The following is a 25386-nucleotide window of genomic DNA, read 5'->3' as shown; positions in this document are numbered from 1 at the left end:
TCCCCACGCCTGACTGCAGCCCCTACCGCCTCCCAAAGGCCACCTGCCGGCTCCGTGACTCACTCCCATCTCCCGTCGACAGCAGCCCCATCACGCGCGAGGGCTCGTGGCTGCACCAGCACAGGATGCCCAGCTCAATTCAACTGTCGGATAAAAACAGTTTTGTAAGGGACACCCTCCTGCTAAACGCACTGTCCTAGAAGCACTGGGTCCTGGCTGGCCTTTGCCAAACCTGCCGCCGAGCCCAGATCACAGGCCGCGTCCCTCGCCCCTGCCCAGGAACGGCCCGTGATGACGCCAGCCAGTCGGACGTGAGCACCTGCACCCTGCCCCTCGGCTCCTCTCAGGGGCCCAAGACAGTGGCACCCGGTCCCTACACCACCCCACTCGTGCCCAGGCCTGAGGGCCGGCCGCGCAGGGTCACCCCCATCAGCACCCTACTGTGCACCCGGGTGTCCTAAAGCATCGCTTTCATAATAAAAACTTTAAAATAAAGGGGGCGGGGTCACTGGCTGCCCCTGGAGACCTCCTGCCTGGCACTAAGTACACGTGTGGGGGCATGGTGCCCGCCTCAGGCCCTGGTGCCCGGGGGAGGCTGTGGGGAAGGTCCCAGGGCTCCTTGGCCACAGGCTCTGCCACGCAGGGGCCACGGTCTGGGCCTCCAGGAAGCCTCGGGCGGGGGACGCTGTGAGGGGCAGCTGCTCCCAGGGCCACGCCCGCTCCTGCGCTCCCAGGAACACAAGGGCAGGCGGGCAGGCGGGCAGGAAGCAGGAGCCGGAGGCGGACTTGCTGAGCGGGTGCAGGTCCACCCCAGTGGCCGGACTGCGTGTCCCTGCTCAGCGCTGGCACTGTCGTGGGGCAGTGCCCAGGGGGCCTCAACCCACGTGGACAGCTGGGAAACCGAAGCCCAGAGAGGGGCCCACGCAGGGCGGCTGGGGACGCGCGGGCGGGCTCGGGGCCAGAGCAGGGAGACAGCACACAGCAAGCACAGGGCAGCTGGGTTGGGTGTTTATTGACGAGGGCAGACTGGCGGTCCTAGCGCCCCGCGGGCCAGCAGGCACACAGGGCCCGGCGCTCCGCCTGCAGCAGGAGGGTCTCTGTCTGCAAAGGAACAGGGACCATCAGGGTGAGAGTCACCCGCCCCCAGCCCAGGGGTGCTCCACCTCCTGGCTTCTTCCAAGCCCAGTGACCGTTCCTCTGGGGGGGGGGGCTGACGGTCTGCACCCCACTTCCTGCAGGGACCCTCTGCTGCTGCCCCACTCCCTCGAGTCCCTCCCGCCCCTCCTCGCTCCCCCTGCACCGTCTGCCTGGGGGCTCTTCACACCCACACCCCTCCAGGGAGGGAGAGAGAAACATCGATGGTGAGAGAATCCCTGATGGGCTGCCTGCTGTGCCCCACGGGGGTGGGGGGGTGGGGGGGGTGCTGCCTGAACCCCAGCATATCCTGACCTCGCGGTTCATAGGTCGACCCTCAACCCCTGAGCCACACTGGCTGGCTGGGACGGAGGGCACTTCTTCCTGCTTCTCCAACTCTTCCAGCCCCTGCCGGGCCCTCCCCATCCTCTAAAGGCCCCTCAGGCCCCTCACCTGGGGGCTGGGCCTCCCCTCCTTCCTGCTTCTGGGAACCCCTCTGCCCCAGGACGGGTGGGTCCGTCACACGGGCTCTCTGGGGCGGGAAGGCTGGGGGCTCCCTGCTCATTCCACACTTGGGGGTCGCCCTGCCTCCTGGACCCAGGCAGCCTGTGCACCACCCTCCCTCCCAGGCCACCCACCCTCCCGGCACTCCGCCCCCAAGGGGCCCCTCCACACACACACACACACACACACACACACACACACACACACCCCGCCGCAGTCTCCTCTCCACCGCCAGGGGAAGGCTGGGCTGGGAGGGGTGGGGAGGGGTGGGGTGGGGTGGGGTGGGGGTGCTGGACCGGTGCGCCCCGGTGGCTGGAGCTGAACGGGGACCCTCACCCGCGCGTCTAGGCTGTAGGCCGTCTTCCGCAGGTCCTGCAGGGCGCGCTGCATGAACTCGAACGCGTGGCAGTCCACGCACGGGCGGCCTGCGGGGCGCGGGTGAGCTGGGGGCCCTGCTCCATCCCCGCGGCCTCCCACCCCCACCCCCTACCCCCCACCCCCACCGAGGGGCGGCCAGGGAGGCGGGGCGCGGGGACGCCGGGAACAAAGAGAGGCGGCCTCCCGCACGCAGGACCGGGACAGGGATGGGGACAGGGACCCGGGCGGGGACGGGGACCGGGGCGGGGACCGGGACCGGGGCGGGGACGGGGACTGGGACGGGGACCGGGACGGGGACGGGGACCGGGGCGGGGACGGGGACCGGGGCGGGGACCGGGACTGGGGCGGGGACCGGGACGGGGACGGGGACCGGGGCGGGGACGGGGACTGGGACGGGGACCGGGACGGGGACGGGGACCGGGGCGGGGACGGGGACTGGGACCAGGACGGGGACGGGGACCGGGGCGGGTCGGGGACCGGGGCGGGGACGGGGACCGGGACAGGGACCGGGACGGGGACGGGGGCGGGGACCGGGACCGGGACAGGGACCGGGGCGGGGACGGGGACTGGGACGGGGACCGGGACCGGGGCGGGGACCGGGACGGGGACGGGGACCGGGGCGGGGGCGGGGACCGGGGCGGGGACCGGGGCGGGTCGGGGACCGGGGCGGGCCCGCGGCACGTACTCTGCGCGGGGACGGCGCTCCCGGCGGGCTCGGCGCGGGCCTGGGCGCCCAGCAGCGCCGCGCCCAGCAGCAGCAGCAGCAGCAGCGGCCTCGGGGGGCTGCACGGCGACGGGGGCGCCATGGCCGAGCGGAGGGAGCGGGGCCTGCAGCGCAGGAGGGTCCTCGCGCCCGCCTCGCCCCTCCCCCCGCCCCGCCGCGCCCCCCACTCCTCCCGGGACCCTCGAGCCCCCGCCCCGCGCCCCCCGCCGCGCCCCCTCACCCCGACCTCAGCCTGCGCACACCAGCCCGAACCCCCTCCCTCGGACACCCCGCCCCGCGGCCCCCGAGCCACCGCCCTCACCGCGGTCGGGACCCGCGAACGCAGCGCCGGCGACAGGGGGAGACGCAGTGCGTTCGGCGCATGCGCTCCCCGACCTCGCCCGGGGTCCCCCCCCCAGTCCCAACCCGTCGTCATGGAAACCGGAGGCCTCGGAACCCGCAGATTTAAAGGGACCAGAGAGGCTCAGGGATTCTGGGAGCCCCACCCCGGGCTGAGCCTGGAGCACCGTCTGGTCCAGGGTGAAGTCAGGAGGGCTGCCTGGAGGAGGCGGCGTCTGAGAGGGACCAGCAGAGCCATCGCCCGAGGGAGCGAAGCGGAGGAGCCGGGCCGTCCGGGGGCCTGGTGTCCCTGGGCCGATCCCCGGCTGGTGGCGGCCAATCGGGGGCTGTCCCGGGAGACCCGGTCCAGAAACGACCCGGGCCCGCGCAGCCACCTCTCGGCCCCGACTCCGCCGGCCCGGCCCGACCCGTCTGGCCCGCCTTCCCCCCTCCCGGTGCCGACACCTCTTGGCCGCCCCCCAACAGTGTGCCCTCGGAGGGCGGGGTCCGGGGGTCTCTGTTCCCCTCGCTCCCCTTGAACACGAAGTCGTTGCCTTAAAGAGAAAGCCGATGAGCGTGTCTGGCCTGGGAGTTCGGGGGACCCACTGGGCGTCCACGGGTCGCCACTGAGCCCAGCAGGGCGCCCAGGCCGCCACCGAAGCCGCTACCCCGGGAGGCGCCCCAGCCCCGTCCTGCTGCGCCGGGGAGTGGGGGGGCGCCGGGTGGGGGGGCAGCGCCGGGTGGGGGGGGCGCCGGGTGGGGGGGCAGCGCCCGGCCCCGCCGCCGCCCTGGCTCTCGGATCAGCGGTCCCGCGGGCACGGGGGGAGGGGGAGGGTGCGGACTCGCGGCCCGTGACCTCCACGCCGCTCCTGCTGCAGCCGGGCCGGGCGGGGGCGCCCAGAACGCGGGAGCAGGGCGGTGGCTGGGGTCCCTGACGCGCTTCTAGGTCCCGAGCCCGCACCGGGCGGCGGGGGATGTGCGCCGGGACCCCAGCTGGCGGCCGCTCCGGTCGCCCCCGCCCCCCACACGCGCCCCCGCCCCGTGAGCGCGGGGACAGCCTCCCCCACCCCATCCCCTCCCAGGCCTGGCCTGACCCTCCCGCCGCCGCGCACAACCTCGGACCCCCCAACCTGCGCTCCCCGCAACCGCGCGCCCCTGCGGAGGGGACCAGGCCGCCAGTCGGCGAATCTCGGGGCCCTGAGAACGGGGTCCCCTCTCCCCGCCCGCATCCCCTCCAAACAACACAGACCTGTGAGCCCCTCTCCCCTCCCTCTGCTGTCCCTTTCCCTCATCTCCCCAGCCCCCAGGGGCCAGCCCTCCCCACGGGGTGGCAGCAGCGGCCTCCAGCCGCGGGCTCCAGGCCCCCAGGTCCCGCCATCGCCATCGAGCTCCGCTTGGGGAAGGGACTTCCCACTCAGCGAGTCCAAACCTGACGTCAACCTCCGTCTGCCGCCCCCCCAAACCTCAGTGGCTCTGTCTGCAGCTGTCCCATCGGGGGCGGCCAGACCCACCAGCCCTAGAGATCCTCTCCATCCCAGAGCCAAGGGGGCCACAGAACCCACCACTCCCGCCCACCGTCCCATGTCCCACGCTGCCCACGGCCCTAGTCCACACTGCCCACGGCCCTAGCCCACACTGCCCACAGCCCTAGTCCACACTGCCCACGGCCCTAGCCCACACAGCCCGCTAGTCCACACTGCCCACGGCCCTAGCCCACACAGCCCGCTAGTCCACACTGCCCACGGCCCTAGCCCACACAGCCCGCTAGTCTACACTGCCCACGGCCCTAGTCCACACAGCCCGCTAGTCCACTCTGCCCACGGCCCTAGTCCACACAGCCCGCTAGTCCACACTGCCCACGGACCTAGTCCACACTGCCCGCTAGTCCACACTGCCCACTAGTCCACACTGCCCACGGCCCTAGTCCACACAGCCCACTAGTCCACACTGCCCAGAGCCCTAGTCCACACTGCCCGCTAGTCCACACTGCCCACGGCCCTAGTCCACACAGCCCGCTAGTCCACACTGCCCAGAGCCCTAGTCCACACTGCCCGCTAGTCCACACTGCCCACTGCCCTAGTCCACACTGCCCGCTAGTCCACACTGCCCGCTAGTCCACACTGCCCACGGCCCTAGTCCACACAGCCCACTAGTCCACACTGCCCACAGCCCTAGTCCACACTGCCCACTAGTCCACGCTGCCCACGGCCCTAGTCCACACTGCCCACGGCCCTAGTCCACACTGCCCACGGCCCTAGTCCACACTGCCCGCTAGTCCACACTGCCCACGGCCCTAGTCCACACTGCCCGCTAGTCCACACTGCCCACGGCCCTAGTCCACACAGCCCGCTAGTCCACACTGCCCACGGCCCTAGTCCACACTGCCCACTAGTCCACACTGCCCGCTAGTCCACACTGCCCACTAGTCCACACTGCCCGCTAGTCCACACTGCCCACTAGTCCACACAGCCCGCTAGTCCACACTGCCCACGGCCCTAGTCCACACTGCCCGCTAGTCCACACTGCCCGCTAGTCCACACTGCCCGCTAGTCCACACTGCCCACGGCCCTAGCCCACACTGCCCACTAGTCCACACTGCCCACTAGTCCACACTGCCCAGAGCCCTAGTCCACACTGCCCGCTAGTCCACACTGCCCACGGCCCTAGTCCACACAGCCCGCTAGTCCACACTGCCCAGAGCCCTAGTCCACACTGCCCGCTAGTCCACACTGCCCACGGCCCTAGTCCACACTGCCCGCTAGTCCACACTGCCCGCTAGTCCACACTGCCCGCTAGTCCACACTGCCCACGGCCCTAGCCCACACTGCCCACTAGTCCACACAGCCCACTAGTCCACACTGCCCAGAGCCCTAGTCCACACTGCCCGCTAGTCCACACTGCCCACGGCCCTAGTCCACACAGCCCGCTAGTCCACACTGCCCAGAGCCCTAGTCCACACTGCCCGCTAGTCCACACTGCCCACGGCCCTAGTCCACACTGCCCGCTAGTCCACACTGCCCGCTAGTCCACACTGCCCACGGCCCTAGTCCACACAGCCCACTAGTCCACACTGCCCACAGCCCTAGTCCACACTGCCCACTAGTCCACGCTGCCCACGGCCCTAGTCCACACTGCCCACGGCCCTAGTCCACACTGCCCACGGCCCTAGTCCACACTGCCCGCTAGTCCACACTGCCCACGGCCCTAGTCCACACTGCCCACTAGTCCAAACTGCCCACGGCCCTAGTCCACACAGCCCGCTAGTCCACTCTGCCCACGGCCCTAGTCCACACTGCCCACTAGTCCACACTGCCCGCTAGTCCACACTGCCCACTAGTCCACACTGCCCGCTAGTCCACACTGCCCACTAGTCCACACAGCCCGCTAGTCCACACTGCCCACGGCCCTAGTCCACACTGCCCGCTAGTCCACACTGCCCGCTAGTCCACACTGCCCGCTAGTCCACACTGCCCACGGCCCTAGCCCACACTGCCCACTAGTCCACACTGCCCACGGCCCTAGTCCACACTGCCAACTAGTCCATGCTGCCCACGGCCCTAGTCCATGCTGCCCACTAGTCCACGCTGCCCACCGCTCCTGGTCCACAGTCCCACCGCCCCTGGCCCATGCTGCCCAGGCCTTGGCTCTCAGTTACCTCACTGCCCTCCACTTGCTGCCCCCCAGGGTCCAGGCTCCATGACCCATTAAACCCCCTGCCCCCTCCGCCTCCCCCAGCCCTGCACCCACCAGCTGCTTCCTGTCTCTGGATCTGACTCTTTTTTTTTTTTTTTTAATATATTTTATTGATTTTTTTACAGAGAGGAAGGGAGAGAGATAGAGAGCCAGAAACATTGATGAGAGAGAAACATCGATCAGCTGCCTCCTACACATCTCCCACAGGGGATGTGCCCGCAACCCAGGTACATGCCCTTGACCGGAATCGAACCCGGGACCCTTCAGTCCGCAGGCCGACGCTCTATCCACTGAGCCAAACCGGTTTTGGCTGGATCTGACTCTTATGCTACTTCGTGGGAGTGGGGCTGCACAGTGTTCGTCTCTGCGTCTGACTTATTTCACTTCACAGGGTCCTCACGGTTCATCCACGGCCAAGCATGTCAAACTCGTGGCCCGCGGGCCAAGTGTGGCCCACAATGAGTATTATTGCAGCCCAGCCAATATAATGGTATGGAAGAAACACTTTAATAAAAATTTCAGCCAAAACCGGTTTGGCTCAGTGGATAGAGCATCGGCCTGCGGACTGAAGGGTCCCGGGTTCGATTCCGGTCAAGGGCATGTACCTGGGTTGCGGCCACATCCCCAGTAGGAGATGTGCAGGAGGCAGCTAACCGATGTTTCTCTCTCATCAGTATTTCTAACTCTCTCTCTCTCTCCCTTCCTCTCTGTAAAAAATCAATAAAATATATTTTTAAAAATTTCATAATTTTTACAATATCCTGTTACACATAATCCTGTAACATTAAAGCCTAATATGCAAATCATCCCCTTGCTATGACGTGTGCTGACCACCAGGGGCCAACGCAGAACACGGCAGGTGTCAGTGACACGTGCTGGCAGCAGGCGGCAGTGGAAGTGCTGCCGCCCTGATGGGCTGGAGGAGAGTGGGATCACGGCCCCCCCGACCACCCCCCCAGTCCTCCCCGCAACCGCGCACCCCTGCGGAGGGGACCATGCCTCCAGTCGGCCCAATCTCAGAGCCCAAGTACGTATGTGGAGCAGGTGAGCTGGCGGCTCAAAGTGGGTGTGACGTGGGGGTGGAGGGGCGATTGCCCCGCCAATCGCCTGCAGACAGTGACCAGCGGAGGAGGTGGGGGGCGGGGCTGCTGTCAGGCTCTCAGGCACTGAGTGGGGGGTGCCCGATAGATCCTCAGGGAGGAACAGGTGAGGGGGCGGTGCCAGACCCAGGCAGGGTGCCAGGCGGGGCTAGGAGGCTGGGGACAGGCCACTCTGAGGGACCCAACCTGTGCATGAATTTGTGCACCAGGCCTCTAGTTATTAACAAACTACACCAGCGGTTCTCAACCTGTGGGTCGCGACCCTTTGGAGGTCCAACGACCCTTTCACAGGGGTCGCCTAAGACCATCGGAAAACACACATATAATTACATATTGTTTTGTGATTAATCACTATTATTTAATGATGTTCAATTTGTAACAATGAAAATACATCCTGCATATCCGATATTTACATTATGATTCATAGCAGTAGCAACATGACAGTGATGAAGTAGCAACGAAAATAATTTTATGGTTGGGGGTCACCACAGCATGAGGAACTGTATTAAAGGGTCGCAGCGTGAGGAAGGTTGAGAACCACTGAACTGCACCATTCGCTAATGACTGGTTACTATGATCGTGTTGCATTCATTTCCCTTACGCGCCTTACACGCAGGCGCACCATTTCTCTCCACTAATACCAGCAGCAAATATTCTAGCAGCGATGGCCACGTCATTAGTCTTGGACGGACTTGTTTGGTGTGCGCAACAGGAAATATTTCGCTTTCAGAGAACAAGGAAAATAGGTTTATTTGCATGACACTTATTAATTTGTGCAGTTATACAATGTCTGCTAAGTTCATCTTCAAGAAAAAGTAATAATTTTATCAAGGTGTTCTATTAATGTATGCGAACGATGACTCCTTTATCTCAGCCCTTTGCATTCAGCACGTCTCTATCGAAATAAACCCGTTTCTATGAAAATTGCAGCTTTGTTTTTTTGTGGCCACATCCATGTACACCTTATTTGGCCCGCGTTAGCCTTTGAGTTTGACATGCTTGGAGCCTATGGCAGGATTTCCTTCCTTTTTCTCCCCCTTAAATATATTTTTATCGATTTCAGAGAGGACACAGAAACATTGATGATGGGAGAGGATCACTGATCTGCAGCCTCCTGCACGCCCCCCACTGGGGATCGAGCCCGAAAACCTGATAGGGAGTCGAACCATGACCTCCCAGTTCATAGGTCGACGCTCAACCCCTGAGCCACACCGGCCGGGCGCATCCCCTTCCCTTTTAAGGCTGAGTAACACTGGGCTGCGTGGATGGACCGCGTCTGCTTATCCATCCGCCTGTAGACGGACACCTGGGCTGTGTCCGCGGTCAGTGCCGGGGGCCAGGGCTTCATATGTGGCCATGGGGGGCGTGTTTGGTCCCGGCACCGCGCCCCCAGCGCCTCCCTGACTGCGTTTTCACTCTCACTTCCCACCTGACTGCTGTTGCACCCAGAGCTCTTGGGGGGGTGGGGGGTGCCCTCAGGGACATTTGACAAAGTCTGGAGACATTTCCTGTGGTCATGATGGGGGGGGGGCGGTGTCACCGAACCCACTGGCAACCTGCCCGATTGTGGCTTGCCGCTGGTGGTGCAGTGAGAGCCTTGGTCTGCGTTGTGTCCCTGGGATGCCGCCCCGGAGGCGGGAGCCAGTATCTGCTCGGTCAGATGCCAGGACGCTGCGTGCAGGGACCCAGGGGAGCGGGGTGCTGGGGTCCAACCCCAGCAGGTCCAGGGGTCCCCAAAGGTGGGGACGGAGTCGGTGAAGAAGGAATGACACGGAGACAGCGTTCAGTTGATCAGCAGCCTAGCCAGGATCTCTAGCCAGGATCTCCAGCCAAGTTCTGGTCTGGATCTCCAGCGAAGTTCTGGTGTTTATTGTCTTGTTACATCCGTATTTATACCAGTTGATTTTAATCCTGTCAATTTCTATTGCAAAGGTTAGGGCGTTTCTTATCTCCATTCCAGGGAGTAAAGATTATGTAGCTTAAGCATGATTGTTTGTAGTGATTAACTACCCGCCTGGCACTTAATTAAGGAGTTTTATCCCCTCCCTGACTTCAGGGAAAAATCCCTACCTGGGGAAACAACCTTTCTCAGAGAGGTGACCTTGGTTAAAACACAGCGCTAAGGGGAGCAAACATATTAAGAACAGTATGCTATATACGCCAGGTCCCTTGAAACATATGCTGTGCAGATGTTTCTTTCCTGCAGCGACTGTGTCAAGCAGCAAGGATGGACCGGCTTCCGGCAGCGGGGAACCAGCCTGCATGGGCAGAGGTGCCAGCCTCAGGGGCTGCCAGGCCGGGATAAGATGGCACAAAGGGCAAGAAAAGGAGAGCCGCTGGTGGGGCAGGGCCTCCAGGGAGGAGGGGTGAGCGTGGCGCAGGGTGGGTCTGGGGGGGCGGGGGGGGGGGGAATTCGGTCAGAAACGGTGCATTGGCGGTGCGGGCCCTGCAGGCTCAGTTCAGAGCCGTGGGGCCCGGAGGTTGGAGTGGGGGAGCTGGCGGGGCCACTCAGTGGCTCCAGGAAGCGCAGGTCATGAACCCCCCTGGCGCCCCCACCCCAGCACCTAGAGCCCTCCACCCCTCCACATGCTCAAGCCCTCAGGGACCAGGTGGGTCGGGGCACCTGACCCCTGAAGAGGCTGGTTGGCGGCTGCCCGCTGGCTTGGGCTTTGCCCAGACCCCTTCCCAGAGCAGGTGCGCCCCAGGCCCACCGCCCCGCACTCAGCGTCAGGGCCCCCACTACCCCTCTGCTCCCCCTGCATCCGCCTCCGGGAAGGGGGGCTGGGATGGGCGGGTGGAGCCCACGTGACGCCGATGGACCCGGGATGGGGGAGAGGAGCAGTGAAGGTGACCTCGGGCCGGGGAGACGGGGTGTGGGTCCCAGACGCCAAGCGCAGGGAGAAGTGGCAGCAGCTCTGTGGCCCCGAAGGTGAAGGTCAGGGGCGCAGCCTGAGGGCCACCAGCCGGGAGCAGGGAGGCCAGTGGGTGCCGGCCAGAGCTGGACGAACCACCCCCCACTGCGGTCCTACCTGCTGCTGCTCTGCATTGCCGTCACTTTTTTCTAATTCTCACCCGAGGATGTTTTCCCATTGATTTTAGAGAGAGTGGGAGGGAGGGAAAGAGAGCGAAACATCCACCTGAGAGAAACACATCCATGGGTTGCCTCCTGCAGGTGCCCGACCAGGGCCCAGGCCGGGGAGGAGCCTGCAACGGAGGTCCGTGCCCTTGGCCGGAGTCGAGCCCGGGACCCTTCCGTCTGCAGGCCGATGCTCTAACCTCTGAGCCACACGGCCAGGCTGCATTTGTGGCACCTTTTATTGGACGTCAGCGTCTGGGGGATTTTCACTCCACTGTGAATTGTGAGCTGTGCCCTGGAGTGCAGTGCGCTCCTGGGTCTTTAGGTTCTGCTCTGTGAGCTCTGAGTCTTCAGGCCACAGACCCCACGGCCGAGGCAAGAGCCTTCGAGGCCTCCTCTCGGTGCCCCGCGCTGGCGTGGCGCCCGCCCAGCCCTGTGCCCCAGGGGTGCCTGCCTGGCCCTGTGCCTTTCCCAGCCTCAGGCAGTCTGCACACGCAGGTGCTGACCAGGGCTCCACTGAAAATGTCAGGGGACATGCTGAGCCCCCACCTACTGCTTTTTTTATGCATCTCTCCTCTGGTACTCGGCCCTGAAATGCCAGTCACCATGGTCGCCCCAAGTTCTACGCTCTGTCTCTTCTCGTCGGGGTGCTGCCCACGGCGTCCCCCCTTGCCAGAAGCCGGTCCATCCTTGCTGCTTGACACAGTCGCTGCAGGGAAGAAACATCTGCACAGCATATGTTTCAAGGGACCTGGCGTATATGGCATACTGTTCTTAATGTTTGCTCCCCTTCTTAGCGCTGTGTGTTTTAACCAAGGTCACCTCTCCGAGAAAGGTTGTCTCTCCAGGTGGAGATATTTCCCTGGAGTTAAGGATTAACAGGACTAAGGAAGGGAATAAATTAGTAAAACCCCTTAACTAAGTACCAGGTGGGTAGTTAATCACTTTAACTAGGAACAATCACGATTAAGCTACATAATCTTTACTTAGGATAATCTCCTTCAGTTACTTCCTTGTAGCTTAACAGAACAGCAGAGTAGTGACCTTGGAATGGAAATAACTAGCCCTAACCTTTGGAATAGAATGGATAGGATTAAAATCTACAGAACTAGATGGAAACAGGATTTTTGGCAAAGGTTAGATAAGAAACTATGGACATGAAACAAGGAACTGTAGAAGTTTAAGGGAGGACCCAAAACATACCATGATGTAACTACAGAGGCATGCTTATAGGATCAGATGGTATAAATACAGATGTAACAGGAGAATAAAGAGAACCTGGCTATGCTGATCATCTGAACACTGTCTCCGTGTCCTTCATTCTTCGACCATGCCGTCCTCACCTTTGGGGACCCCTGGACCGCAGGGGCTGGACCCCGGCACCCACCCCAGTCTTCCCAGGGTGGCCTGGGCTCACGGAACTCACCTGTCGCCTTCCATTCAGGGACCCCGCTGGGCACGGCGTGGCCTGCGGCCTGGGAAGCACCACGTGTCGTGCGTTCGGTCCAGTGTTTCGATGCTGAGTGGTCGCCCACGGCCACAGTGGAGGCTGCTGCTCCTCACTGTCCCCGGCAAGAAGCTCCACAGACCCCGAGGGAGCGCCTGGCTGCTCCCCACCTCGGCCGGCCGGCGGGGCCCAACGCTCACATGGGGCCACTCCGGGCGGCTTCATGCGGGGACAGCAGCCAACAACTGCTGTCCAGTTCCAGTCCGAGGGCCTGTCGGGTGGGGAAGGAGGGACCAGAGCCCGGTGTGCGGTCGGGGTGGGCGGCAGGGCTGTGAGTGGAGAAGTGGGACTTGATGGGAGAACAGGTCTGACTGATGGCGGAGTGTGAAGGGCTGGATGGAGGGGGTCTCTGACCCTTCGCATCGCGGTGACAGACATGTCCACGCCCTGGAGAACGTTAAGTCTGAACGGACCGTCATCGGCCGGTGTGAGGCACGGTCGGGTTCACACTGTGGGTGGGGCGCTTTGGCCGGACGCTGAGGAAGGAGACACCCAGAGGAGTGCTTTTGGGGAGACAGGAAGAGTCTTGGGGTGTAAATGAGGAGGAGGAGGTCAGCGACAAAGGGAGACCTGGGAGCAAGACTAGAGGGAGGGAGGACAGTTTGATCTGCGGGGCGAGTGGTGGGCACCCCACAACTGGGCCTGGTCCTGGCCGGCCTGGAGAGGGTTTCTGGCCCAGCGCTAGGTCTTTGTCTACCCTAAGCACTGCCTCCTGGGGCCAGGTGTGTGTGTGTGCGCAGAGCAGATGGAAAACGGGGCCCCACAGGTGGAGGGCTTGGGGGAGACTGTCTGGTACAGGGACACGGGCCCAGCCGGGGCAGGAACCGAGGCCACTCTGCCCCCCGCTCCCCATGCCCCCGTGCGCAGCCCTGTCCTCCCCTCACCCCGTGGCATCCCAGGCCCCCTCCTGGGCCCTCCTGCTCCACTGCCGCACAGGAGGTGCTTTTTGGTTTTTCATTTTTTATTGATTTCAGAGAGGGAGAGGGAGAGAGAGACACTTCAGTGATGAGAGAACCATTGATCGGCTGCCTCCTGCACGCCCCCTACTGGGGATCGAGCCCGCAACCCAGGCTTGTGTCCTGACCGGGATTGAACCCGGGACCCTTCAGTCCTCAGGCCGATGCTCTATCCACTGAGCCCAACCAGCTAGGGCCAGACGAGATTTTTAACAAAGGTTCGAAGGCAATTCATTTCAAAAAATGGTGCTGGGGCATGAGCTATCCATATTTAAAGCCAGAAACGTTGACTTTCTCGTATTGCCGTCTGATGGGTGTACGGGGAACCAGGTGATTTTGATGCTCAGGTGGCTGATCCGTTCAAGCATCTATTTGCTTCTCAGGTTGGGGTTCCCTTCCGTTCGCCCTCTTCCCTCCTGCCCGCTGGTTTACCGGCCGTCTCTCTCTCTGACGTACAGGCATTCCCTCTCACTCCCGCTGTTGATTCTCGGCTGCTTTTACTCCTGGCTGGTGTGGCTCAGTGGAGAGAGCGTCGGCCTGCAGACAGAAGGGTCCTGGGTTCGAGTCCAGCCAAGGGCATGTGCCTGGGTTGCAGGCTCTTCCCTGGCCCAGGCCCTGGCAGCAGCGAATGCATGTCTCTCACATCCATGTTTCTCTCGCTCTGTCTGACCCTCTCTCTTCCACTCTAAGAACCAATGGAACATATCCCCAGGGGAGGATCAAAAAAACAAAAAATCCTCCGTCGCTTTGAAATCTGGCAACACCTCGTCCTCGTGGTCCGCCTCCTCTTCCGGCGCGGAGCCCGAGGCGCGTTTCCCTGATGACCCGGAACCGCGCCCCAGGACTCAAAGAGCCGCGCCCCGCGCAGGCCGGCGGCCCACATCACCGGGCCCTTCCTGGCCCGCACCCCGTGGGCTCGCCGGGCGGCTCCTGCCCGGCCCTGGAGCCGCAGCCCCGCGCGGCCCGCGCCCTCAGGAAGCCTGCTCCGCAGCCGCGTGTAAAGCTGCTTCTCACGCTCACGATCCGTTATTTCTCTTCTTTTCTATGGAACTTACTGGGGTGACGTCGGGTGACCAAACGGAGCCGCTCCCAGGGGTGCAGCCGCGGCACCGCCCGGCCGGTCTCCTTCCGCCCCCCCCCCCCCCGCCCCGGTCGTCACCACACTGCGGTCTGTCTGTGAACAATTCCAGTTATTATTAAATACACTTTTACTGGTTTCAGAGAGGGAGAGAGAGAGGGAGAGACCCACGAGTCGGCTGCCTCCTGCGCGCCCCCCACCGGGGACCGGGGACGAGCCCACAACCAGGCGCGCGCCCCGACCCGGAATGGAACCGGGACCCTCCGGCCCGCAGGTGGACGCTGTCCGGAGCCACACCGGCCGGGCCGGGGCGCGTCTCCCAGTAACAAACCCATCACGCCGTCCGCCGCCGGGAGGAGCGTCTCACCGGCCTGCTGCCCGCCTCCGGCGGCGGGGCTCCGCTGCGGCCCACGCCGCGGGTGGGGTGGGGGCAGGGCTGCCAGGAGAACCCGCCTCCGGAACGTGGGCGTCCCCCCGGTCCGCGCGCCTCTCCCACCCCCACGACTCCCCGCGGCCGTCGTCCTCTCCCCGGACTCCGAGTGCAGCTGCCCCTCCCGGGGGCGTCTCCACCGCCGAGGCGCGCCCGCAGGTTCGGCTCAACTCAAGTATGACATGCCCCGCGGGCTGGGCTTTCGCGGGCGCGGCCTGGCGCGGGCACACGCGGCGGGCGAACGAGAGCCGGACCGGGCCGGCCTTCCTCCCTCCCTGCGGCCCCCGGGCCTCGGCGCCCCACAGGCGCAGTGTAAGGCCTCGGCCGGCGGCGCGCGCTCTCTCTCGGGGACCCGCGGCGCACCAGCTTCCAATCGCCGCCGCCCGCGCGCAGGCGCACTCGCCGACGGCGCCACGCCCCTCCTCTGACGTCACGCTGCCCCCGGAACGGACAGTGGGCGGCGCCCTGTCACGTGACGGCGGACGGCGCGCCTCAGCCGGCGTCGCCACGCAGCGTCTCGCCGAGGCCCCGCCCCGACGACACGTCACCGCAGACGCCAGGCGGGCGCCGCCATGTCGGGGGGCCTCGCCGCGGGCGCGCAGGTGTCTTCATAAGATGCCGGCTCGGCGGCGGCGCCCGGCGTCCCCCCCCCCAAGATGGCGTCCATGCGGGAGAGCGACACGGGCCTGTGGCTGCACAACAAGCTGGGCGCCACGGACGAGCTGTGGGCGCCGCCCAGCATCGCGTCGCTGCTCACGGCCGCGGTCATCGACAACATCCGCCTCTGTTTCCACGGCCTCTCGTCGGCCGTGAAGCTCAAGCTGCTGCTCGGGACGCTGCACCTCCCGCGCCGCGCGGTGGACGAGGTGAGGCGGCGCGCGCGGCGGCCTCCGGAGCCGGACCCCCGCTCCCGGCGCGGACACGCGGGGCCCTGTGCGCGGCGGCGGAGGAGCGCGGCCCCGGGCCCGGGCGGGGAGCCTCTCGGAGGGCGGCCTGGAGGCTGCGCCCCACGAAGCGGCCGCCGCGCGGGGCCGCGCACGCCGGGGCCCGTCCCCGCCCGTGTCTGCGTCACGCGAGTTGGGGGCTCGGGTTGGTTTCCCCGGGACGCGCGTCGGGTGGTTCCGCGCGGAGGGGCCGAGCGCCAACCGCCGTCCCGCCCCCGCGGGCGTGTCCGCGGCGCTGCCTCCTCGGGGCGGCGCGCGTGGGCCGGTCCGCCCGCCGGGCCCGGGGCCGTGGGGGCCTCGGCCGCGCTCTCCCCTGAAATGTCCTCTCCATCGCCTCGAGCGAGGAAGGCGGAGGGGGACCCCGCGGGGATGGAGCCGGTCCCCCCGCGTTTCCCTCCGGGAGGCGCCGCCGACAGCCCCGCTCGGTCGGGGGGCGCGGCCGTGACGGCGGGTGTTGGTCTCGTCGTTCGGGACAGTGTTCCCGAGGCTGCTTCCCTCTCTTTATTTACTTACTTGTTCACGGTCTGAAGTTTCCCGTGTCTCCTCCCCCACTGGGCCCCCGGCGCGCCCACCGCGAGCCCCGCCCTCCCCGCCGTGGCGGCGCCGTCCCTGCATCCCGGTGCGTGACGCTGAGCCCCGCACCCGGACCACGGCTCTCCCACGGGCTCGGGGCTCGGGCCGCTCCGCGGGGGGAGCGCCGGGCGGCAGCGGGAGGCGGGGCGCCCGTCCACCGAGGAGACAGAAGGGAGCGCCGGGCAGCGGTTGGTGATCATGTGAGTGACGTGGGGACCGGCCGAGCTTACAGCGCCACCCAGACCGAGCGGGCATGTGCCCGTGTTCACCAGCGCCGGCCGGTGGGTGCGGGGCGGGCCGGTGGGTGCGGGGCGGGCGGGGGGCGGGGCCTGGAGAGACCCGCTGAGCTGGCGCTGAGCATGGGCCCCAGGCTTCCCAGGGAGCGCGGCCTCGGCAGGAAACAGGAACCACCGGAAGCCTCTGCGGCGCCCCACCCCCCTCGGGCCAGGCGGACCCACAGCTGGTGTCGCCGCGCGCACATGAGACACGGCCGGCACGCGCCTGGTCTGTCGGTCAAACCGTGGGACACTGGTTCCCCTTCTTCTCTCTGGGCCATTGGGAGACGCGGGCCCCAGCAGCAGCCGGAATGGAGGCCTCAGACAACTGGGCCGCCGCCTCCACGGACCAGAACACACGGCTGTAGAGTCTTAATTCTCCCCTAAAACATGCCCAGCTGCTCCTCTTCAGCCGGATGGACTGAACTAAGGAACCAAAGACAAGTTTCCTCTGGGGCGGGATCCACGGGGAGCCGGCTGGTGGCGAGGCCCCCCACAGGCGGCTGCTGCCCCCCACGCTCGGGGAGCTCTGGGCTGGGGGTGCCGGGTCCCGGGCGGCTGGTCCACAGGGTTTCTCTCCGCCGCCTTCCTGGCCTCCCGAGCCGTCCCCTCTGCCCCACGCACCAGGCTCTGTCGCTAGAGCCGGGACTCGGAGCGAAGGAGCCGCACCCCCACCCGCTTCTCATGCCGCGGTGTGAGGTCGATTTCTAGACATCCCGTGTTTTTTCATGTCATAAGCATGTTACAGACGTGTTTTAGGTGAGTTTGTGATGGCGGCTCTGCTGAAGCCTTCCTGGCTGCCGTACCCTCCCTGTACAGCCTTACCTTGCTGTGTCCTTTCTGTGATGGTCGCTGCCCAGTTACTTCTTTTTCTCCCCGTCCCCCTGCCAGTCACCAGGACCCTCCGGTATATTGTCTCCTGATCACAGGGAGGCTCTCTCTTGCCACTAGCGAGACAGTGTTTCCTGTTGCTGTTTGTAGGTACCTTTTATCTGGTTATGAAAATTCCATCCCTAGAATTTAAAAACTTTATTTTAATCATGAATGAGTTTTAACAACTCTGTTGAGATATAGCTCAGGTACCATACCACGCACCCCTGTGGTAGGGACAGTTGAGTTGGTGGTTGGTGTGTATCATCCTAATCAACTTCAGAACATTTCCGTCAGCCCCAGATCAGCCCGGTGCCAACCAGCAGGCCCCCCCCCCCAGCCCTCGGCGCCCGCTCATCTGTTCTCTGTGCCTGTGGATTCCCCGGGTCTGGACGTTTGCTGCGTGGACTCGTGATCTGTGGCCTGGATGACTGGCTTCTGCCTCGGCGCGGTGTTCCCACGGCTTACCCTGTGGTCCTGCCTCATCCTCTATGACGGGGGATGTCCCGCTGGTTGACCCACCGCTGTCGTCACCAGCCACTCGTCAGCTGGGGAGCACGGGGTGTCTCCACCTTGTGTCTGTTGTGAGAGATGCTGTGTGGAGACTCATGGCAAGTCCTGGTGGACGCGGCTCTTGGTTTGCACTGAGGACGGATGTTTTCAGTCCTCAGGTTGCCCGGGGGGGACTGTGGGTCATAACGTCACTGCTCACCCTGCGAGGCCCTGTGGCCCACGTGCTGACGCTTTGGTGGGGAGGGGCGCCGGGTGGGCAGAGAGGCGCTGGGGGGAGAACTCGGCCTCCGGGCATGGAGGGGCCAGGGCCCAGCCCGTGTTACCCTGGGGCTCTGGCGTGCTGGCCTCCAGGGTCTCCTGTGCTGTCCCAGGGGAGTGCCGGGCCTGGCTGCTCCTGAGGCTCCTGCTAGCGTGGGCGCCTTCTGTCCCGAATCCCAGCACCTGCTGACTCCAGGCCCAGTGACCTCTGTGCCCTGGGGAGGCCTCCCCAGATGCGGGGCGTGTGGGTCACAGAACCAGTGAGCACGCCACACGCCTTCCCTGCCCTCCCAGGAGTCACCCGGGCCTGGGGAGTGTGCCAGGGCCGCCCGCCCGGCCGCCGCTCCCGTCCTCACCACCTGGGCCCAGCTCTCCGCACCCAGCAGCCTCATCAGCAGGCTCCCTACACGGGGTGGCGCCTGGTGTGATTCTCAGCAACACGCACTCACAGGCCGCAGACAGACGTGCGCGCTCCTTGCAGATGCCGTCAGCTTGCAGGGGCCTGGTGCTGCTGTGGGAGGCTGGGCGCTGGGGCTGCCCCGCAGGAGAGCGGCCACCAGCCGGTGGGAGCACTAGATCTGAGGGCACTGCAGCCTGGTGGAGGCTGGGGGGCAGGAGGAAGGGGCTGTGGTTCCTGTGAGGGTGGGCCTGGCAGGGGGCAGGTGCGGAGAGGCTGGGCGCTGCCCTGTGGCCCCCAGAAGCTACAGGGAGTTTGAGGGGCCCTCTGTGTTTAGAAACAAAGGATGGTGGCTGTGCCTGGTGCTCTGCGCCTCCTGCCGCACTGCTCCAGGCAGCGGGGCGGCTCCCCGAGGGCGGGGCCCCTGAGGACGCCCTCCCCCCCGCAGATGAAAGGCGCCCTGGCGGAGATCATCCAGCTGGCCGCCCTGGACTCGGACCCCTGGGTGCTCATGGTCGCCGACATTCTCAAGTCCTTTCCCGACTCGGGCTCGCTTAACCTTGATCTTGAAGAGCAGAACCCCAACGTTCAGGATATTCTGGGAGAACTTCGAGAGAAGGGTATGTCGCCTGTTTGGTTTGTGCTGGGAGGAGGGCAGCAGGCTTCCCGAGGGGAAACGTCTTTGTAAAAACGCATCTGGGCTCTGAGGGCTTCGTGGGCCGTGCCCTGTGCAGGAGGGCGCTGTGTGCACGCACCGCCCTCACGCTGCCTCCGGTCCTCACGACCACGAGACGGGCCTCTAACCCGTAGCCTCCCCGCCCGCGCTTGCTTGTGCTGAAACTTATTCTCTTCCTGTTCACACGCCCCCCCCCCCCCCCCCCCCCCCCCGCCTCGCAGCCCATGAGGCGCGTGCACTGCCTGTGCAGGGGTGTCGCCAGTGCCTAGAACAGTGCCTGGCACAGAGCAGATGCGCAGAAGTGGTGTTGGGAGCAGCAGCAGTTCAGTTGTTCAGATCATGAGCCAGGAACTGTTAGAAATGACCGTGTCTGAAAGGACACGTGAAGGAGAGCTGGCGGCCCCTTAACGAGGGAGCCGTGTCTGCTCCGTGGGCCACGGCCTGACTGCGGCGGCTCCCAGCCCCTGCGCACTAACTCGGGGACAGACAGGCCTCGGAGTCAGGCGGAGGCCAGGTGGCCGCGCTGAGGCCCGCGCTGGCCTGGCGGGTACCTGCTCCAGGACTCCAGGAGGCGGGTGGGGAGCCCCCTCCTCACTGTGCTGCTTCTGGACGGACAGTGACCGAGTGCGAGGCGTCCGCCATGCTGCCTCTCGAGTGCCGGTACTTGAATAAAAGCGCCCTGACGACCCTCGCCGGCCCCCTCACCCCCCCGGTGAAGCACTTCCAGCTCAAGAGGAAACCGAAGAGCGCCACGCTCCGCGCCGAGCTCCTGCAGAAATGTGAGTGCCGCCCCCGGGCCGCGCTGGGTGGGGAGCGGCCGCGCTGGTCTGTCTGTGGCTTTATTCTTAGCTTCCTTTTAGATTTCACGCTCTAAACGGTCTTTTCGGAGTCCTGCATGTTGCTACACTGAACTATGTTCTAAAATCTATTTTGGAAACTTCAGGATTTTCAGGTTTAAGTATTTGTACTCTTAGTTGCAAAAATGAAATTTGTCCCGAGTCCCACGGGCGACGAGACAGGCGGCTTCGCACAGGATGTTCCTGCTCCCGTGACTCCGCCTCGTTCTCGGTGCAGGTCTGGGTTTGGCTGGAAAGGTGTTCCCCAGCTCGCGGCTGAGGGCGTGTGTGTGGCAGGTCCCGGCCGGGAAGCAGGGAGTTCCATTCCTTCAGCCAAATAGCAAAACACGGACTTCAGGGGTTTTGAGTGGCTGTGGGATGGATAGTAACACGCTAAGCGCCACGTCAGTCACCGGTGCAGCCAGCATATCAGTGAAATCGGGTGTCGCAGGCTAAACGGGAAGGAAGATAAAGCAGGCTTGGCGCTTAACGTGTCAATAACATACATACGTGCCCTGTCCCAGAGAAGCCAAATAAACCCAGCAGCTGCTGTGACCCTTGGTTCAGATGGACAGTGCCCCAGGCGAGCACAGCCCCACGGCACTGCTGTCCACGTGTGGACCCCCGTGTGTGGGCGCGCTGCTCAGAGTTGCAGGCTGCGTGTCTACGGGAGAACTCGCCGTGCACCTCCTGGTGCGGCAGGTGGTAGGGGCACAGTTCCCAGCAGGGGCGGGGCACTCCCTGTGGGGCCCGCTGACATGCACCCTTCCCCTCGCAGCCACAGAGACCGCCCAGCAGCTGAAGAGGAGCGCGGGGGTGCCCTTCCACGCCAAGGGCCGGGGGCTGCTCCGGAAGATGGACACCACCAGTAAGGCCGCCCCCGGACTGCCCTGGGCTGCCTCTTGCTCAGGCCCTGTTCAGAGGGAACTGTCCCTGGTGTGTGCAGTGACAACCCTTTGACAGATGCCGGCCAGCGTGGGGGAGGGAGCCATGGAGCCGGTGCCAGCCGCTCACCAGGCAGGCAGGAAGGCGGGAGAGGTGCTGCCTGCAGGGAAGGCCATTGCTGGTGCAGGCTGCCCACGTGGCATTCTTGTTCGGTGTTTTTGGCAGAAATGTCATAGGTTGGCTGTGATGTGGTTGTTGGCTGAGGCCCTCTCTGCTGAGCAGGTGACCTGGCACCGAGTGCTTGTTCACTGGCGAGAGCAGGCCCCCCCCATCCCCACCCCACCCCCGTCTCGGACGCAGCAGGGCCGTGCGCTCAGGGCTATGGGTCAGGCTCCTGCTGCCCAGCACCAGCAGGCTCCTAGGACCAGGGCCTCGCGGGTGAGCGTTGTCCTCTCGGGCACGGCAGCGGCCTCTGGTCCAGAGAGCGCGGCTTGCACGGGCGGCAGAGACGGGCCACGGCCACTGACGGCCCTGTCCTCCCCACAGCCCCGCTCAAAGGTATCCCGAAGCAGGCGCCCTTCCGCAGCCCCACGGCCCCCAGTGTCTTCAGCCCGGCTGGGAACCGGACCCCCATGCCCCCCTCGAGGACGCCTCTGCGGAAGGAGAGGGGCGTGAAGGTGGGCGCGCCCCGTCGGTGTCTGCCCTCGTGGCTGGCCTTGGCGCGCTCCACACCGTAGCTAAGGCGGCCTCTATCTTGGCAGCTGCTGCACATTTCTGAGCTGGATACGGTCGGTGCCGGCCGAGAGGCAAAGAGGAGAAGGAAGACGCTGGGTGCGTACCTGGGCCCCCGGGGTCGGCGGAGGGAGCGCTGCCACCGGCAGGGGCTCGGCCCGGGCTCACCCCTGGTGCTTGGTCCCAGTGGGGCTGCCTCTCGGAGAAGGTGGCCGCAGGGGCAGCCCTTTCCTGAGAGCGCGTTTCCTTCTCTGCTTGGAGACGGGCTTGGGCAGCGTTTCGGGGCTACTTGCTGAGCTGCTTGAGGGGGGCTACTGGGGGCACTGATGAGGCTCTGTCCGCAGACACGGAAGTGGTGGAAAAGCCGGCCAAGGAGGAGACGGTCATCGAGAACGCCACCCCCGACTACGCAGCCGGCCTGGTGTCCACACAGGTAGGCTTCCAGCCAGTGCCTCACGTGGCCACTGTGCTCCCTCGTCCCGATCCTTAGCCACTAAAGTGTGTTGTCGGAGAATATATATATATGTATATACATGTGTGCATACATACGTGTGCGGTGTGTATGCATATGGACATGCATATGAGAGGCAGCGCTGGCCAGGGGGCCCCCCGGCCTGTGCATGTCACGTGACACATGCTGGCGAACTGAGATCACCAGATGTGGCGCCTTGCCAGGCCCCTTTCTTGCGCGGGAGACCGGTGCCCGCCTCTCCGAGTCCCCTGCGCAGACTGTGTGAGCAGCTGTGGCCTGGAGAAGCTTCCCATTGCGCAGCTGTCCTCGCCTTTTCCTACTGTGTGCACGTCTTCCTTCTGTCGTGTTTTCATAAGAAAACCGTTGTTGGACTTTTTTCTTTCCTCAAAGAGGGCTGGCTTGGGGCTCCTTAACCAAACAGGAGCCCAGCCCTCCCTGCTGGGGCCCAGAGCAGCCCTTCCAGCCGGGGCGGCACGTGCCCTGCTCCAGGGCGAGGCTCCTGGGGGGCACGGAGACCCAGGCCTCTCCTGGGGGGGACCATGCACTGTCTTCCAGAAACTCGGGGCTCTGAACAGCGAGCCGTCGCTGCCCTCCACCAGCTACCTGCCTGCCACCCCCAGCGTGGTCCCCGCCTCCTCCTACATCCCCAGCTCCGAGACGCCGCCAGGTAGGCTGTGGCAGCAGCGGGGGCCGCCCTCACGAGGCCCCAGGCGCCCACCTGCCAGGGCCCCCCGCCCGCTGTGCTGCTGGCACGTGCCTGGCCCTCCTGGGGTGACAGGCGGTGCCTCAGCTGCAGCTTGACCGGGAAGTGGCCAAGGGGGCAGAGCGCAGGGCCCGCGGGTCCCCTCCCTGTCCTGGAACTTGCATCTCAGAGGCCTGTGGTCTTACCTGGTCGGGCTCCCCTTTGCTGCCAGGAACAAGGTCCCAGGGAGAGGGCGGCCAGAGACGCCTTGGGGTCTGCCAGCCAGGCGGGCTCCAGAGCTGCCTTCCTGCCTCGCCAGTGACCAGGACGAGAACTGGCCCAGGCCAGGCACTGAGCAGAGCCCGGGTGTTGTCTGAAAAGGCCTGAGGCCTCTGGTCCAGGGCAGGGCTCTCTGCAGCCTGTTCCCACCCCAGGCGGGGGTGCTGCTTGTGGCGCTTGCCCTGCTGCGGCCAGAGGCCACCTGAGGGCCCGGGAGCCTGGGGACCCCAGGTCTCAGGGCCGAGCATTGCCCGGGCCAGGCAGGGTGGGCAGGATAGTCACCACCAGGAGGGGCTGGGCCGGCACAGGGCTTGGGGGAGGGGTCCCCAACCTCCTGGCCCCTCAGCAGGCCTCACTGTGCTTACAGCCCCACCTTCCCGGGAAGCCAGCCGGCCCCCCGAGGAGCCCAGCACCCCGAGCCCTGCCCTGCCAGCACAGTTCAAGCAGAGGGCACCCATGTACAACAGCGGCCTGAGCCCAGCCACACCCACACCCACGCCTGCGGCGCCTGCCTCACCTCTGACGCCCACCACACCCCCAGCTGTCACCACTGCTGCCCAGGCACCTCCAGTGGCCATGGTGGCCCCACAGACTCAGCCCCCTGCCCAGCAGCAGCCCAAGAAGAATCTGTCCCTCACGGTAGGTGTGCCGGGCAGTGGGGGTGCCAGTGGTGCCTGGCAGGGCCTGCGGGTGGAGGGTAGCAGGACCTGGGCCGCGGCCCAGACACTTACCCCCCCGCCTGCACTGCAGAGAGAGCAGATGTTTGCCGCGCAGGAGATGTTCAAGACGGCCAACAAGGTCACGCGGCCTGAGAAGGCCCTCATCCTGGGCTTCATGGCCGGCTCCCGAGGTGGGTTCGTGTGGCCGGCCCAGGCGTGGGGGGGCCCTGGGCCCTGCAGGGGGGGGGTGGGCTCCTTGGCCCTAGGACCCGCCCAGCAGCCTGCGCCTCCACAGAGAACCCGTGCCAGGAGCAGGGGGACGTGATCCAGATCAAGCTCAGCGAGCACACGGAGGACCTGCCCAAGTCGGACGGCCAGGGCAGCACCACCATGCTGGTGGACACCGTCTTCGAGATGAACTACGCCACAGGCCAGTGGACGCGCTTCAAGAAGTACAAGCCCATGGCCAACGTGTCCTAGGGCCGCCCGCCCTGCCCCCGCGGCACAGGCCCCGAGGGCGAGGCCCTGGCTTCCGAGGGGCAGGCCTCCGCCGTGCTGCCGAGCCCCGCCTCGCTCTCGGGGTGTTTTAGACTGATTTTTTAAGTTTTAAGATGGGTTACTTTTTGTGTGATCTAAGTCACTTTTTTGGATTCAATATTACATTTTTGAATGTTAAAGTTAACCAAAAAAGTTCTAACTTCCTAATTTTAGTGACAGCTCTGCCTGTTATAGACTTTTACTTTTTTATTTTTCTTAAATTCCATTGCCCTCGAGGTTGAGGGGACCAAAGGGGGGCCAGGCGGGCTGAGAACAGGGTGGGGACAGGCTGCTGAGGCCGAGCCACACTCCCGCCCAAGGTTTTCTAGTCTTTTGTACAGTCGTGAGCATTTGAGACCAGCCTCCGGGCACCTGTGTTCATTGTACAAACTACCTGAGTGATTAAAGTTTAGCTTTTCTACAGGAAGCCCAGGGCCATGTTTTGGGGGCAGCGCCCCCTCGGGGTGGGGTGGGGCCGTGGGAGGCTCTTTAGAGGCGGGAAGAGCCAGCAGCTCGTCCCCACTGACCACATCACCTTTAATGGGGACATGCAACAACTTATTTTTAAAATTAAAACACACACAGTCGTTTTAGTCAGCTCTGCACTTGCTGTTCTGATGTCTGTTAGACTCCCTGAGACCAGCCTCTCGCCCTCGTCTGAGGCTGGGGCGTTGGAGGGCGTGCTGGGCGCCTTGCAGTGACAATTCAGACCAGAACTTCATGTTGCCTCCCATATAAAACACGTTTAAGAAAAAAGCCTTTCAAACTTTTTAATACAAAAATATTCATACACAATTTGCCGAATACAAGTTTCCATTTTAAATGCTATTGGCAGTTCCCACGTCTACATTTCAGTATATCCCCCCTAGAGGTGAACTTCAAGTTTCGGAGTCTGTCAGA

General features: G+C 64.5%; 2 protein-coding genes and 1 long non-coding RNA gene across 8 annotated transcripts; 1 reads left to right on the top strand and 2 right to left on the bottom strand.

The window, feature by feature from the left end:
* Window positions 1–993: 993 nt before the first annotated feature.
* CUNH4orf48 (chromosome unknown C4orf48 homolog) lies at window positions 994–3732 on the bottom strand. 3 transcript variants are annotated; one of them, XM_036326933.1, is made up of 4 exons: window positions 3226–3732; window positions 2702–2844; window positions 1975–2063; window positions 994–1101 (listed from the first exon to the last, which is right to left on the bottom strand). In XM_036326933.1, the coding sequence occupies exons 1-4, from the start codon at window positions 3315–3317 to the stop codon at window positions 1036–1038; spliced, it is 390 nt and encodes a 129-aa protein (XP_036182826.1). In that variant the 5' UTR covers window positions 3318–3732; the 3' UTR covers window positions 994–1035. The 3 variants fall into 3 exon arrangements, with proteins under 3 accessions (XP_036182826.1, XP_036182832.1, XP_036182838.1); XM_036326939.1 differs by lacking the exon at window positions 3226–3732 and adding an exon at window positions 3042–3200; XM_036326945.1 differs by lacking the exon at window positions 3226–3732 and adding an exon at window positions 2961–3006.
* A 9345-nt stretch (window positions 3733–13077) lies between these two features.
* Window positions 13078–16446, bottom strand: LOC118665507. The gene is made up of 2 exons (XR_004970636.1): window positions 16356–16446; window positions 13078–13927 (listed from the first exon to the last, which is right to left on the bottom strand). It is a non-coding gene; the product is annotated as an uncharacterized LOC118665507 (long non-coding RNA).
* Window positions 15009–24913, top strand: NELFA (negative elongation factor complex member A). 4 transcript variants are annotated; one of them, XM_036326897.1, is made up of 11 exons: window positions 15009–15764; window positions 19177–19348; window positions 20022–20183; window positions 21019–21108; window positions 21672–21802; window positions 21887–21956; window positions 22202–22290; window positions 22885–22996; window positions 23637–23929; window positions 24041–24140; window positions 24245–24913. In XM_036326897.1, the coding sequence occupies exons 1-11, from the start codon at window positions 15555–15557 to the stop codon at window positions 24427–24429; spliced, it is 1614 nt and encodes a 537-aa protein (XP_036182790.1). In that variant the 5' UTR covers window positions 15009–15554; the 3' UTR covers window positions 24430–24913. The 4 variants fall into 4 exon arrangements, with proteins under 4 accessions (XP_036182790.1, XP_036182793.1, XP_036182806.1 ...); XM_036326900.1 differs by having other exon boundaries at window positions 15555–15764; window positions 23658–23929; window positions 24245–24429; XM_036326913.1 differs by lacking the exon at window positions 15009–15764 and adding an exon at window positions 16486–16615.
* Window positions 24914–25386: the final 473 nt, after the last annotated feature.

Source organism: Myotis myotis, unplaced genomic scaffold (genome assembly GCF_014108235.1).
Source record: "Myotis myotis isolate mMyoMyo1 unplaced genomic scaffold, mMyoMyo1.p scaffold_m19_p_1, whole genome shotgun sequence".
NCBI lineage: Eukaryota > Metazoa > Chordata > Mammalia > Chiroptera > Vespertilionidae > Myotis > Myotis myotis.
This window is presented reverse-complemented; position numbering and strand designations above follow the sequence as displayed.

What these genes read in the sequence shown, in the direction of transcription:
- NELFA (XM_036326897.1), top strand. Translation starts at nt 15,555, where the DNA reads ATGGCGTCCATGCGGGAGAGCGACACGGGCCTGTGGCTGCACAACAAG. An exon ending in CCGGAAGATGGACACCACCA is followed by an intron (nt 21,109 to 21,671) that starts GTAAGGCCGCCC and finishes TCCTCCCCACAG; the next exon opens with CCCCGCTCAAAGGTATCCCG. An exon ending in GAGGAGAAGGAAGACGCTGG is followed by an intron (nt 21,957 to 22,201) that starts GTGCGTACCTGG and finishes CTCTGTCCGCAG; the next exon opens with ACACGGAAGTGGTGGAAAAG.
- CUNH4orf48 (XM_036326933.1), bottom strand. Translation starts at nt 3,317, where the DNA reads ATGGCTCTGCTGGTCCCTCTCAGACGCCGCCTCCTCCAGGCAGCCCTC. An exon ending in TGCTCCAGGCTCAGCCCGGG is followed by an intron (nt 2,845 to 3,225) that starts GTGGGGCTCCCA and finishes CCTGCGCTGCAG; the next exon opens with GCCCCGCTCCCTCCGCTCGG. An exon ending in CCTACAGCCTAGACGCGCGG is followed by an intron (nt 1,102 to 1,974) that starts GTGAGGGTCCCC and finishes GTTCCTTTGCAG; the next exon opens with ACAGAGACCCTCCTGCTGCA.